The sequence below is a fragment of the Malus domestica genome, chromosome 13 (assembly GCF_042453785.1).
Source record: "Malus domestica chromosome 13, GDT2T_hap1".
NCBI lineage: Eukaryota > Viridiplantae > Streptophyta > Magnoliopsida > Rosales > Rosaceae > Malus > Malus domestica.
Window position 1 is genome coordinate 2,876,894 of NC_091673.1, and position 13,222 is coordinate 2,890,115.

Below are 13,222 nucleotides of genomic sequence, written 5' to 3' on the forward strand. Positions count from 1 at the left end.
CCAAGTACTGCGTTGGTTTTGTGTAGTACACTAGTACTTGTACTACATTTCACTTACTTTTTTTTCACTCTTTCTTTATTTATTTCTGTTTTATTTTTTTCACTGATTTCACTTTTTTTTTTTTTTTTCACTCAGACCCTCTTCTTCTCTATCCCAAGAGACCCACGATCCCCAAACTCCATTAAGGACAAGAATGAGGACTTAATCGAGAGACTGCCATCCAGTGGTTGGGCAACAACCAGTTGTCGGATGCCAATCAGTTCGAAGACAAGATGGAGTTGGAGAGCATCTGCAACCCAAGCACAAGGTGAAATTATTTAGGTTTTGTGAACTTGAAATTTTATGTTTTATCTAGGACTTGAAATTATAGATCAATGCCTCTTTTTTTTTTTTCTTTTTTTTTCCCCCTATTTGCAGAACCTTTTGGTCGATGAATAGGAAGAGGAAATTACAAGGGAATTGATTGAAATTGCTTAGATTCAGAAACCCTAAGGTATTCCCTTTCTTTTATTCTTTGAATTCATAGCCGATGAGAAGGCAAATAGGATTTGTGGGTTTGTATGAAAGAGTTATGTGAGAACCCTAATTTAATCCCTAATTTGCCTTGAGAGTGCAGATCTTGCAGTGGTTGTTTTGATGGAACCGCCGATAATGATATTGTTCGAAGAAGCGAATCTTCAAATGAGGAGAACGAAGAGGAAGAGGAAAGACCACCAAACTTGAGGCGTGAGTGAAAGATTTGCACCCGTGGGGACCCGTAGGAACCGGCCCGTTTCAAAAGGGCCGGGTTAGGTCCGGATCCTATTTTGAAAAATCCAAAACCTGCCCCGCCCCACCCTGTTGTATTTACAAACGGGTCCGGTCCGGTTTCTTCAATTTTGGGCCCGGCCCAGCCCGTGCCCACCCCTACACTAAATACTTCTTTTCCCACCATTTATGGATTATAAAAAGGGAAGTGTTATTGACACTCCAAAAATCTCATTCTACACTTCTCACAAGTGTATTTTTCTTTCCTAATATAAAAAGTTTGGAGTGTAGAATGAGATTTTTAGAATACTAATAACAATTCCCTATAATAAAAAAGCAAATGGACAGCCATTTCTAACATTACAAACCAGAAAACAAAGGAAAATGATGCACGGTTTGCTTTGGTAGCTTGATTAATTCTTGAAGGAAGGAGGATAACAGAACATTATTTGATATTAGTCCTTACTAGTTAATCCGTAACTTGGATAATACATAATTTTCGTCCGATTAGTGGCGTAATAATCCGCTTATATATCCTTAATTACGTGTAAAACCGATATGTTGATGCATCAGCAATGATATTACGAAAACCACCAACTGTGGAAGCCAACATGATGAACACTCCAATGAATATGCAAGCCTGCAAACACAGTCATCATAAGACATGGATATATTGCTAACTGGTTATGTACCGATGTCGATAATCAATCGTATATATATGCCATATCGACAATAAGTAACATTAGATTCTTTGGCTTACCCAGTTGACGAGCCATTGGATGCTGAATCTCTTTGGTTTCTTAATTCTCAGCCACATTATACAAGGAAGCTGTGGAAAAATGCTCAATTAGTTAGTTAATTTCTTGCTGAGGATGTAGTTTTGTAATTTCTGCAATAAGAAATTAAGAAAATAAAAGTGAGAGAGGCTTACAAAGTATGAAGTGGGGGCAAAACCAAATCCACCAAAGAAACCAAGAAGGTCTCCAAAGAAAGGGAAGGTGACTCCAATAAATAATGTAAATGCTGCAACATAGATATAGTAATTAAGGACTTAATTAATTAGGGTTTAATCAACCAGAAATGACACAGAGACGCAGACTTATGGGAAATGGTAATCTCACCAACATAAGCTGATCTCGTGATTACTCTAAGTGCAATTCCAGGTGGGAAGTTTACTTTTTTCATCATCATCCTCTCAAGCATGTCAAAAACAGGCATAGCATAAACCTGCACGTTTTTCAGTCACATCCTTAATTAGTGTAGTTCTACTAAACCCTAAGTTATTAGAAATCACTTATAGCCCTTCTAAAAGTAGTGCCAAACAGACCAGCTAGAAGTTTTTATATGGATTTATAAAAGTGATGCCGGAGAGGTTCTCTTGTGCAGTTAATTAAGATTTAGTTTTAATGGTGCAATCGTCCAACAAATGTTTACCACGTGTTAAAAATTTGCCCAATCCATTCAATAAACGATTGACATATGGTAAGTATTAATGACATGAGAAAATGATGAGAATCTCTCGTGGTGTTGAATGCGAATGCTGACTCGGCAGTTATACCTGGTAGCTGCCAATGACATGGACGACAACCATTAGGTTAGCAGCAGCAATGAGCCATGCAGGTTTCTTAAGATCCATGAGCACGTTATCATCGACATCTTGACCAAAAGCCCAGTACCCGATCAGGGCCACCGGGAAATAGCAAATTGCGTTGATAAAGTAGGCTCCCAGGGCACCTTTCCACATGGGAATTCTCGACGGCTTCTCGGGAGTCGATGGAATTGTGGCCTGGATTTCAAGCGTCACTGCATGCCCGGCAAATGCAAAAGAGATTTGACCTAATGCATTGAAAACCCTAAACATGTAATCTGCAGGGCTTGTTTTCTTGTACGCGTAGCTCACGTTTTCAATCCGACCTTTGCTTAAGCAACCTGCCCAGGCTATAGTTGAATAACTGCAAATTAACAACAAATTCAAGTTTTTTAGGTAAGTTTTTTATTTTTTTTGAAATTAGCCTTCTAAAGTTCTCTTGCTAGGTTTAAGAGTAAGTCTTCGGTAGGACTGCCCTACATTGGTGGGCAGGACTGCCCTACATTGGTGGGCAGGACTGCCCTACTTTGGAGTTGGGTGAGATCAAATTACAACGGTCTCATGTTTTTGTGAGATATATGTTTTATGAATGACATGGTCGGACATCCCCAACCAAGTTTTTCTAGAATTTTAGAAGGGAAATATGCACAAATATTTTAGGAAAAAAAATTGTGTAAGGTCACTTTATTATCTATTTCGTGACCCTCTACTTCTAATTTTGCTTAAAAATTTGTAACCGATTCTATTTATCCATGTCTCATTTTGGGTTGATTGCTCTAATTGATGCTCTAGAACAAAACTATACCGAACTTTGACTTGAGTTTGTGTAGGGTATGTAAAAAGGAAATTGACTTGCTCACCCCTCCTTTTTTAACCGTTAGATTGATCAAACCAAAACAATATTATCAAATATAGCCAAAAACTAACCCTTAATTTCAAAAATGTCATTTTTTATAAAATCTTTCAAATGTATCCAAAATTCCACTTAAATAGATATAAATACCCTCAAATTTAACAATCACATAAATTAAAGGTTTTTTTAGCTAGAATGATTCGTGACATTGACATAACTTCTTAATCTGGTCTTTAACAATTAATGATAATCAATAGTAGTATTCTTGAATTTGTTATCATGAATCATTTTTGTCTTTCTTTGAATTTGTCCAATCGTGATCATTTTAGTTTTTTTTGTGAAAAATCTATCAATTGCTCTGTTAGTGTGATGATGTGGCACCATGTGGGTTTCACAAATATAATCATATAACGACATGTGGATTAACTTTAAAAACTATTTTTTTATATTTAAAACTAAAAATGATATTAGTAAGAAAAAAGGCGTTGAAGGCATGATTGAAATTCTACTACTCCCGCTTGCGGTAAGCGCAGTGGCGCTCAATGTTGGTGATGAGGGGGTCGAAAGAGATAGGGTTGTTGTGGTGGAGTGTAGAAGCGAAGGTGAAATTGGACTGAAGCTTAAGGCAACAGTAGCTAAAAAGCCTTTAATTTATTTAATTGTTAAATTTGTGAGTATTTGTGTCTATTTAAATGAAAATTTGGATATATTTGAAATTTTTTATAAAAAGTGACATTTTTAAAATTAAGAGTTAATTTTTGGCTATATTTGATAAATACTCATTTGCTATGTCACAAAGTTCCATTCTGTTTTGGCTTTTAACAGATTTTGTTTGCCTAAAGCAAACTTAAATCAGATTTTCCTTCACATGGAAAGTGAAAAATTAGAGTGAAAATTAAAATTACTACCTTAGCGACATGATGGCTGCTGCTAGAGAAACACCGGCAACAGAGTTGAAATTGGGGAGCTGGGAAAGAAAGAAATGAAGGGAACCAAAGATGAGAATCCAGTACGATTGCTTGACTGGTGTGCAATTGGCACATGCCAGCTCCACAAACTTCTTCAGACACTTTCCTCCGGTGACCATGTACACTATGTCACATCCAACCTGCACAATCAGTTGTTGCGGAAGCACAATCCACGGCCCGAGCTTTGGTCCAAAGGCATGCCGCCCGAGGTCTATATATCGGTCGAATCGAGTTCCCGGAACACATTCATGGAGCTGAATCATCTGCCACATTGTGTTCAAGGTCATGCACCATGATATTGCCAGCACCATTGTCCCTGGACCCCTGAAAGAAATAGTTGGTAAAAGAATAGGGTTTAGCGTGTAAGTATACAAAGCAGTGTATTTTCTTTTTGTCGAAACAAAGCAGTGTATTTGGTTTAGGTAAGTTGGATTGTTCTGTACCATCCTAAGTATGCCATGGCATAAGGCAGGCTGAGTACACCGGCACCGATCATGGCGGTGACGGTGTGAAAGGTGGAGTACCACCATTTGGCTCGGCGGGCGTTGTCCACTGGCTCCTCCCTCCATTTGTCGTCCGAAACAACTTCCTGCCATAGTTTCAAGCATCGACATGAAAAAATTTAGAAAATATATTACAGTGAAGATCGCAAAAATTGGAAGACCAGATAGCTTTGTGTGAGTAAAGAGTGTGGTGATGCGCACCTTTGGAGAAGTTGTAGCCATTTTGTTTCTCTCTTTCTGCAGTGAAGACAGAAACACTTTCAATGTGGGAGTTGAGTGATCGTCATCGTGTTGTGTGTATGTAGTGGTTTGATGGCCCAAAATATGGAATGAGGAGAGGCTTTTCAATGTGACCGTCACACGAGATGTTACACCACGTGTCTTTATATAAATAGTAGGACATGTGTGTTAAAAGTTTAATAACTTAAAAATTAAAATTTTTCACCACTTACATAGAAACACGTACTACTATCCGTGTTCCCATCACAACAAAAAATTTCTTTGGAATGAAAATCCTCTCCGGATCCTCTTTGTGAGGATCTCTGGATCTTCCAATCATATCCGTTCATTGTACATCATGCAATCAGTTTTTATCAGGTACGGTTTATATTTAATTTTAAATAAAAAGATTTACAATGATTTTTGATTGCACAATATACAATGAATGAATATAATTAAAGGATCTTGATCATAAAGAGGATCCGGAGAGGATCCTCACAAAGTTAATCGGAAAGGATCCTCATTCCAAAATATGTGAAGAAATGTGGAATATGTACATTTGTGAGCCCCACTTATCTTTTGCTTTTCCCGCAGAGACTTGTGCTTTTCCAAGAGTGCTTATCGGATGAGTTGAGCAAAGCAAATCATATAGGCAAAAGCGGTAAATATTTTAGGTTGAGATAACAAACCGTCTTGTGTATACTTGGCAAAATATGTTAAAGTTAAACCGTCTACTTAAAATTTTATAAAGTGACGCAAGCTAATATTGCAAACAGGATTTTACGAGACCTCACATTTGTCATATTCTGTGAGTGGAGATATATCTCGATTGAACACTTTCATTATGTCAGTTTTTGAACATGTGAAATCAACGTAGTATCAGATGAAACTTAATATAAGAAATTCTTTGTGAGATGACTCTAAGGACGACGTGATTGGTGTAATCCTACTCAAGTTTATCTTTATCATTTTATGCATGAATCTAAATATGAAAAATCAGTTCTTTAAAACGAGTGGAAACAAATTTTACTCTCATTTTAGCTGAGATAATTAAAATTGTGATTGCATTCACTCCACCCACTTTGATGTTATATACAGAAGGAATCTAAGGACCCCATGTTGACAAGCATTATTTCTTTATGCTCCCTTGTCAAATTTTCTCTACAGAAAAAGGCCCTTGTATGCAATTATTTATTTCTACCCCAAGTGTTGAACCAATGATTACTATCACTACACTTAATGCTAAATACAATCGTTTAGACAATTATCGAGTTGGTGGGTGAATGTAGCCACCTCAAATTTCAATCACTACTTTTTAGTCAAGATAGTTTCTGAAATTGTCATAACTCTACATTTTGGTTCATGAGATTTAAAATCGATAAAACTGATCTCTGAGATTGTCCATTGTCAATCACTTTGGTCTTTATGTGAAAAATCTCCTATAATTGAAGAAACCACTAGTTCAATGGAGGGATTGATTTGACAAAAATACCCTCAATTTAACAAAAATTTCTCATAGAATAACCAAAATGATTGATAATGAATGCTCTCAGGAATCACTTCTATCGATTTTAAATCTCAAAGACCAAAAACCAAAATGATGAGTTATGTCAATCTCAAATATATTTTTTTTTTGATAAAAAGCCCACTTGATACTTAAATACTTAATAACATTGGCTTTATAAAGAGGGAATAGTAATGATTAAAGGCCAAGGGAAGGGAAGGGATGCTCTTCATCATTCATGTATGGGAGTTGTTGGCGTGGGAGTCGTCTTCTTTCTTGCTTTCGAGTGTCCCCAGTCACTTAGCAATTTGCATGCCCAAAAGCCAAAAGTGATCGACTGCCAGGCACTGCTGACCACAAAATGAAAGGTTAACTAGTATGGTATCTTGTTTAATTGATCTTACGCTAAATCAACGTTATCTTTATATAACAGAGAAATCGAGATACGATACTCATAGATTTTACGATGGTTTTTGTAGAATTTTGTAAAACCGATTAAAATACTGCCTCTTAATAGAGCAAATGAACGAGGAGAGTTTATAACAGAAGTTGCAAAGACTCCTCTGTGCGTTGGTTAGGATCGTTTTCTGAGTAATAAGCAAAACAAAAATCTTAACGCTCGAGGGACACTAAAAGACTAGATGAAACTCCAAGCAGAATCCTCATCTGAGCACTTAATCATAAGCAAATTTAACAGTAGAACCTCCATTAGAAGAACCCAGATGCAGGTATCACTTACCAGGTATATTCCTTTCCAAATCAGCCGGGTTACTAATAATCCTCAGTTTTGATAAACCAAATATTCAGGATCCTTCTCCACGTCAGCAATCCATGGTAAAGGACTCTCCAAGTCAGCAATCTCAACACCAACATTTTGAATTAATCAACTCGCCGTCATCAAGTCAGCTACACAAGTTGGATACCTCTTCAAACTCTTCAACAGATAGAAAGGAATCACAATCCTTCCTTATCTAAAACTCCTGTGTAACTTAGTTTTGAATTTCAAATGTAATCAACTAATATGTTTATACTGTAACCTTATCTTGTAATCTATATATAATGAAGTCCATACCTCACTCATAATCAATTGAGTTGAGCTTATGCAATCAATATTTACTGTTGGAAAATAGTTATTTATTTACACTATGTTTGGATGAAGAAATTTAAGATTACCAAAAAATTTTAAAATGATGGAAATTGAATTGATAGGATTTTATTTTCTAGAATTTGTGAATTTTCTTGTTTAGTTAGCCTAAAAGAACAATGGAATTGAATACGGAATTTGTTATACTTAAGCTCTCTCAATCATAGAAATTAGAAAATGACACCTATGTACATGAAATTTAAACTTGGGAATTGGAGGTCTCAAATTCCAAGTTTTTTTTTTCACGCGGAAATTCTAAATTTCTATGTATATGAATCCAAATAAGAGAATTCGTGCATATCAATTTACAAATTCTAATTTTTATCTAAATTTCAAGTTTATTTTCTTCATCCAAATGTAGTGTTATTGTTTAGATTTGGGCTTAAGCTCATTAGAATTAGGTTTTCGTTTCCTTGCTTATTAGGGACTAGGGTTAGTTTATTATAAATAGAGAACTTTGTTATTCAGAGATAATAAGTCAGTCAAGATGTAGTCTCTTCGGTTCATGTTGCCTTCTTGGCAATTTCATTTAATAAAGTTTTATATTCAGTTAGTTCGTTTGTTTGTTGCGTACTCTGATATTCAACTTTTCCAACCCTAGCTTAAATTCTTTCAAGTACATCATCGGCTTGAAGAACCTACAAAAGCATCACAAATTTCTATCCAACGAGTAAAGTAAGCTAAGCTACGGTTTCATAAATTTCATTTAAAAAGATAGGCTTCAGAAACTGATAACTAAAATTCCAATCATTAGGGGTTCACTGGTTGATAGTAAAGTTATTCATATGCTAGTCCCGGAGTGTTTTTAACAAGTTGAGGCTCTTATTTAACCCATAAAACCCTCTCCAGGCATATTAGGACCTTGTGACAAAACTTGTCCCCGTGGAACTAACTGCAACCGGCCTTGACATAAGCTCGGCCATCCCCGTCCCAACCAACTGTTGTTGTTGGTGCTGCTGCTGCAATTGCTGAAGTTGCGGCAGTTGCTGTTGTGATTGAAGTTGTGAGAGCTGCTGCTGTTGTTGAATCTGAGGGTGCTGCTCTTGAATCTGTGGATGTCTCCGAGGATGCTGTTGCTGCTGACCGGGTACTTGCATGTGGTGGTGTTGTTGACCGCCTACTTGAATTTGTTGCATTTGCTGCTGCTGTTGTTGACCGCCTACTTGTGGCTTAAACACAACCATATCCTGAACCAAAGGTAGACTTTGCTTCAACAAAAACCAGGTTGTAAGAGAGTTACAATGCCGAGTCACAACCTCATTTGGAGTACCGCCACAGGCCTCGAGTTCAGAAAAAAATTTAAACAGAAGGTGCAGGGTATGCAGGGAGCCTTCAGAATTAAAAGCACCTTGTACAGGCTAGAAAGCACTTTAATCGACCCCACAAAATCTTTGAAAAATACAAGGTCCATATTGCAGGTTTCTTTTAGCACTGAAGGTACCTCACATATTTGTTGTGGATTTACGAGCTAATAGTTGGCGGCCATAAATACTTAATATTGAAAAAAAACTAATGATAAGAAATTACAATCCGCAGTAAAAGAAAGACCCAAGTCAATAACAAGCTCACCCCTGGAAACAGCATTCCAATCAAGCGGTATGCTTTGTCTGAAACGGAGAATAGTAGTGTCTGAGAGGGCAATTGGATCACTGCACACTGAAAAAAGTGGGAAATCAGCTTTTTGAGGAGAAGAAAAATAGCAGAATAGTTCTCGGTTTCATGTGTACATTCGAAGGAAATCTACTGCAGAAGGTCAAATAAATTAGAAAAACTAGCTTTCGATGCTGAAGTCTCACAAGGATGATACTAGAATCAAGAATTACCCCACTTCAAGCCAAGAGAGCCACTTAAATGCATAAATTTAGTTTATCACAGCACTCAGAGGTAATTCAGTTTAAACAGATAATTAACCAAGTTCATATGAGAATGTCACACAGAGTCTGAGGAAGTACTCTGCTAGATCAGAATTTACAGATAATCAAGTGGTAATCCAAGATGCTATATATATATATTTTGTACAAATATTACACATCCACAAATGATAATCAAGTGATAATCAAGTGATAATCCAAGATGCTATATAATCAAGTGATAATCAAGTGGTAATCCACAAATGTCACACAGAGCCTTAGATCAATCGCACATCCACAAATAACACCTTACGGAGATCGAATCAGATGATCAATTTTCAGAGAGATTGTAACCTCAAAATCATTAATACAAATATTATTTTGTACATGTGTTCTTGTCTCGTTTGTTTCAGGAATATTTCGTGTTTACAACAACACTCGTTTATAAAAGACGAAAAACTGACGTTACTGACGAGCGTGAGAGCGATGCACTTCTAAGAGCATTTTAAATCAGAATTCAAAGTTAGTGCGTTAAGCAAGCTCGTTTGTTGCAAGGCATCTCCCACCAATTAAAGAAAAATAAGAGCTCATTTGAATGTGCCTTTAAAATGACTGAAAGTGCTTTTGGTGAAAATCTTTTTGGGAACAATCCTTAGTAAAAATATTAATAAATCCTAAAAAAACACTTAAAGTGCTTCCTAGAAGAAGCACGTAACTAGTGCTTCTTGTAGAAAGTGATAAACCAAGTCCGAATTCAAAGGTTCCCGCCACAACACTTACTGAAGATCGTAATCCGATTAGTCAAAAGGAAGGCTGAGATAAGCCTTATCTGTTGAAAGTATTTTGAATTTAAATAGGTTATTTATCATTTGTATTATCTGTAAATTTGGTTTGAAGAGTTTGTTCTTCATCCAAATACTTCTCCTTGGTTTGAAGAGTTTGTTCTTCATCCAAACACTTCTTGTAATCACTATAAAACAACATCAAATGGAATACGCTCAGATCAACAAGCACAATTCTTTTATGGTATCATCCCTTTCCAAGTCTTACGACATATTCCCTTCCCAATACAATGTCTTCTTCCGCTGCCCTCACCAATGTTTCTGCTTTTCTTCCTCTAAAACTTGATCACCATAACTATCCCTTGTGGCGTGCCCAGTTTGTTCCACTCCTTCGGAGTCGTAGTTTGATGCCTTATGTTGATGGCACTTCTCAGTGCCCTTCCGCTTTTCTCCTGGATGATGACGGTCAACATACTGACACCATCAATCCTCTCCTTGAACCTTGGATCCAGACTGACCAGATGGTTCTCTCGTGGCTCACTAGTTCCCTCTCTCCTCCTGTTATGCATGTTGTCGTCAAATGCATTAGTGCTGCCGAGGCCTGGAAGGCGTTACAGGACCGATATGCACCTTCCTCACACAATCGTGTTATTCAACTCACACAATCGTGTTATTCAACTTCGCGGGGAACTTCTCAATCTCCGCCGTGGTGATCTCAGTATTGCAGATTATTTGGATAAACTCAACACCTTGGCTGATCAGTTGGCCTTATCTGGTTCTCCCATTGCTGACGCGGACTTAATTGCCACGATCATGAATAATGTCGGCCCGCTGTATGAGAACACAGTTGCCTCAATCCAAGCCCGAGAAACTCCTATCTCGTATGCTGCTTTGGAAGCACTGCTTCTTAGTGCTGAAACTCGTCATCTTACCTTCAATTTGTCTGGCGACACTTCTGCTTTGACTGTTATGGCTGCTACTCGTGGCCGTCGAAACCCTGTTCCTGCAGGTTTTGCGCGTGGCGGAGGCCGTGGCGCTGTCCCTCCTCGTGGTGGAAATCAGACTCGGCCAAATGCTGTTGCTGCTCCTAATCCAGGACGTCCCCATGACGGTATTCTTGGTGCAGGACCCTCACCGTCTGATCGCACACCCCTTCGCTGCCAGATTTGTCGTCGTAATGGTTACTCTGCCATTGATTGTTACAACCGTATGAATACGTCTTATGAAGGTCGTGTTCCAAGTGCTCGTCTCACAGCCCTTGCTGCACAGTCTACCCCTGTACCCCAGTCTGTCTCTACTGCTCCCACAACGTGGCTTCTGGACTCTGGAGCCAACACCCATATCACCAATGATCCTGGTCAACTTACAAATGCACAGAAGTACACAGGCACAGATCAAGTCGGTGGTGTTCATGGTGGTCAAGGTTTGCACATTTCCCAAATAGGCACATCTTTTATTCACTCTCCCACTAGCTCCTATCCTCTTTCTAATACTTTATATTGTCCTGATGCCTCTCAAAATATATTATCTATCAATCAATTCTCTTCTGACAATGATTGTTTCTTTGTCCTTCATCCTAATTTCTTCCGTGTTCAGGATATCCGCTCGGGGAGGATCCTTTTCTCAGGCCGGAGTAACACTGGTGTTTATCCATATGCCAGTTTTAATTTCAATAAAAGACATGGACTATTTTTGTGCATGGGAGTCAAGGTTGATGATCGTATTTGGCACTCCAGACTCGGTCATCCATCGTCATTTATTTTAAAACATTTAGTTTCTACTAGCAAAGTGCCTCTTACTAGGCACCATTTTAATTCTGTCTGTCATTCATGCCCTTTGGGCAAAAGCAAGAAATTGCCATTTTTACCATCAAATTCTATTTCCCATTTTCCTTTACAACTTATTCATTCTGATGTGTGGACGTCCCCTACTTTGTCAATTTCTGGTTTTCGATATTATGTGATTTTCATTGATGATTTTTCGCGATATACATGGCTATATCCTTTAAAACTAAAATCTGATGTGTTCTCCACATTCATCAAATTTCAAACTGAAATGGAGAATAAATTTCAACGAACAATCCAAACTTTTCAAACGGATGGTGGAGGAGAATATATTAACAACAATTTTAAATCTTATTTAGAAAAACATGGCATTCATCCTCAATATACATGCCCTCACCATCCTGAACAAAACGGTATGGCAGAACGTAAACATCGTCATTTGGTTGAAACTGGTCTCACTATTCTTGCTCATGCGTCCATGCCACAAACCTATTGGGCTGAAGCTCTACATACTGCTAATTTTTTAATAAATCGCCTGCCAACTAAAGTTTTGAACTTAACTTCTCCATACACAAAATTATTTCACCGAGAACCATCCTATGATTTTTTTAAGGTTTTTGGGTGTGCTTGTTTTCCATACCTACGTCCATACATGTCAACAAAATTGCATTTTTGTTCTAAAAAATGTGTTCTCTTAGGTTATTCTCAAAATCAATTAGGGTATAGGTACCTTGACCCATGCACATGTCGTGTCTTCATGTCTAAACATGTTCTTTTTGATGAAAATTGTTTTCCATTTCATGCAAATCTCAGTGTTACTCCCGTACCATCCTCTCTACATGATAACCGTCCCATTACTCTTGGGACCCCTGAACTCACTTTTCCATCCCCCCCCCCAAATTCGCCACCTAATCCTACTTTATCCCATACTTCCATTACCCATTCCAACACTCTTTCAGAAACTCACATTCCCTCACCCGTCTCTATCACACACCATTTGACTCTTATTTCCTCTCCCATCCACTCACCTTTACCCTCCTCCCACCCTACCCTACTATCCCCCCCCCCCCCATTTCCACACATCCAGTAAACAATCAATTACCTTTAACGTCACTTCAACCTACCCCACTACCCCCCCCCCACTTTCGACAACCCCATCAGCTCTAGCACCCCCCACTATCCATCTTATGGTTACACGTGCAAAAGATGGCATTTCTAAACCTAACCCTAAGTATGCCCATACGTCCACCATCACTGCTATGTCGGAACCTACATGCTAC

At 38.1% G+C, this 13,222-nt stretch overlaps 1 protein-coding gene, 1 long non-coding RNA gene and 1 other non-coding gene across 3 annotated transcripts; 1 reads left to right on the forward strand and 2 right to left on the reverse strand.

Moving 5' to 3' along the window:
• The first annotated feature begins 66 nt into the window (after positions 1 to 66).
• LOC114820723 (uncharacterized) lies at positions 67 to 1,126 on the forward strand. Its single transcript, XR_003768179.2, has 3 exons — positions 67 to 307; positions 418 to 493; positions 617 to 1,126. It is a non-coding gene; the product is annotated as an uncharacterized lncRNA (long non-coding RNA).
• Positions 1,127 to 1,182: 56 nt separating this feature from the next.
• Positions 1,183 to 4,951, reverse strand: LOC103430712 (lysine histidine transporter-like 6). Its single transcript, XM_029091952.2, has 8 exons — positions 4,861 to 4,951; positions 4,600 to 4,745; positions 4,097 to 4,480; positions 2,306 to 2,699; positions 1,869 to 1,974; positions 1,679 to 1,770; positions 1,508 to 1,576; positions 1,183 to 1,387 (listed from the first exon to the last, which is right to left on the reverse strand). The coding sequence occupies exons 1-8, from the start codon at positions 4,879 to 4,881 to the stop codon at positions 1,289 to 1,291; spliced, it is 1,311 nt and encodes a 436-aa protein (XP_028947785.1). The 5' UTR covers positions 4,882 to 4,951; the 3' UTR covers positions 1,183 to 1,288.
• A 3,275-nt stretch (positions 4,952 to 8,226) lies between these two features.
• LOC103452282 (uncharacterized) lies at positions 8,227 to 9,492 on the reverse strand. Its single transcript, XR_011574992.1, has 2 exons — positions 9,096 to 9,492; positions 8,227 to 8,713 (listed from the first exon to the last, which is right to left on the reverse strand). It is a non-coding gene; the product is annotated as an uncharacterized protein (transcript).
• Between the last annotated feature and the right edge of the window lie 3,730 nt (positions 9,493 to 13,222).

Bases quoted from the DNA above. Each gene is read 5' to 3' on its own strand.
- LOC103430712 (XM_029091952.2), bottom strand. From the start codon at position 4,881: ATGGCTACAACTTCTCCAAAG. The intron at 2,700-4,096 runs GTAGTAATTTTA...GTTAATTTGCAG, and splicing joins GCAGCCATCATGTCGCTAAG to TTATTCAACTATAGCCTGGG. The intron at 1,975-2,305 runs GTATAACTGCCG...AAAAACGTGCAG, and splicing joins ATGTCATTGGCAGCTACCAG to GTTTATGCTATGCCTGTTTT.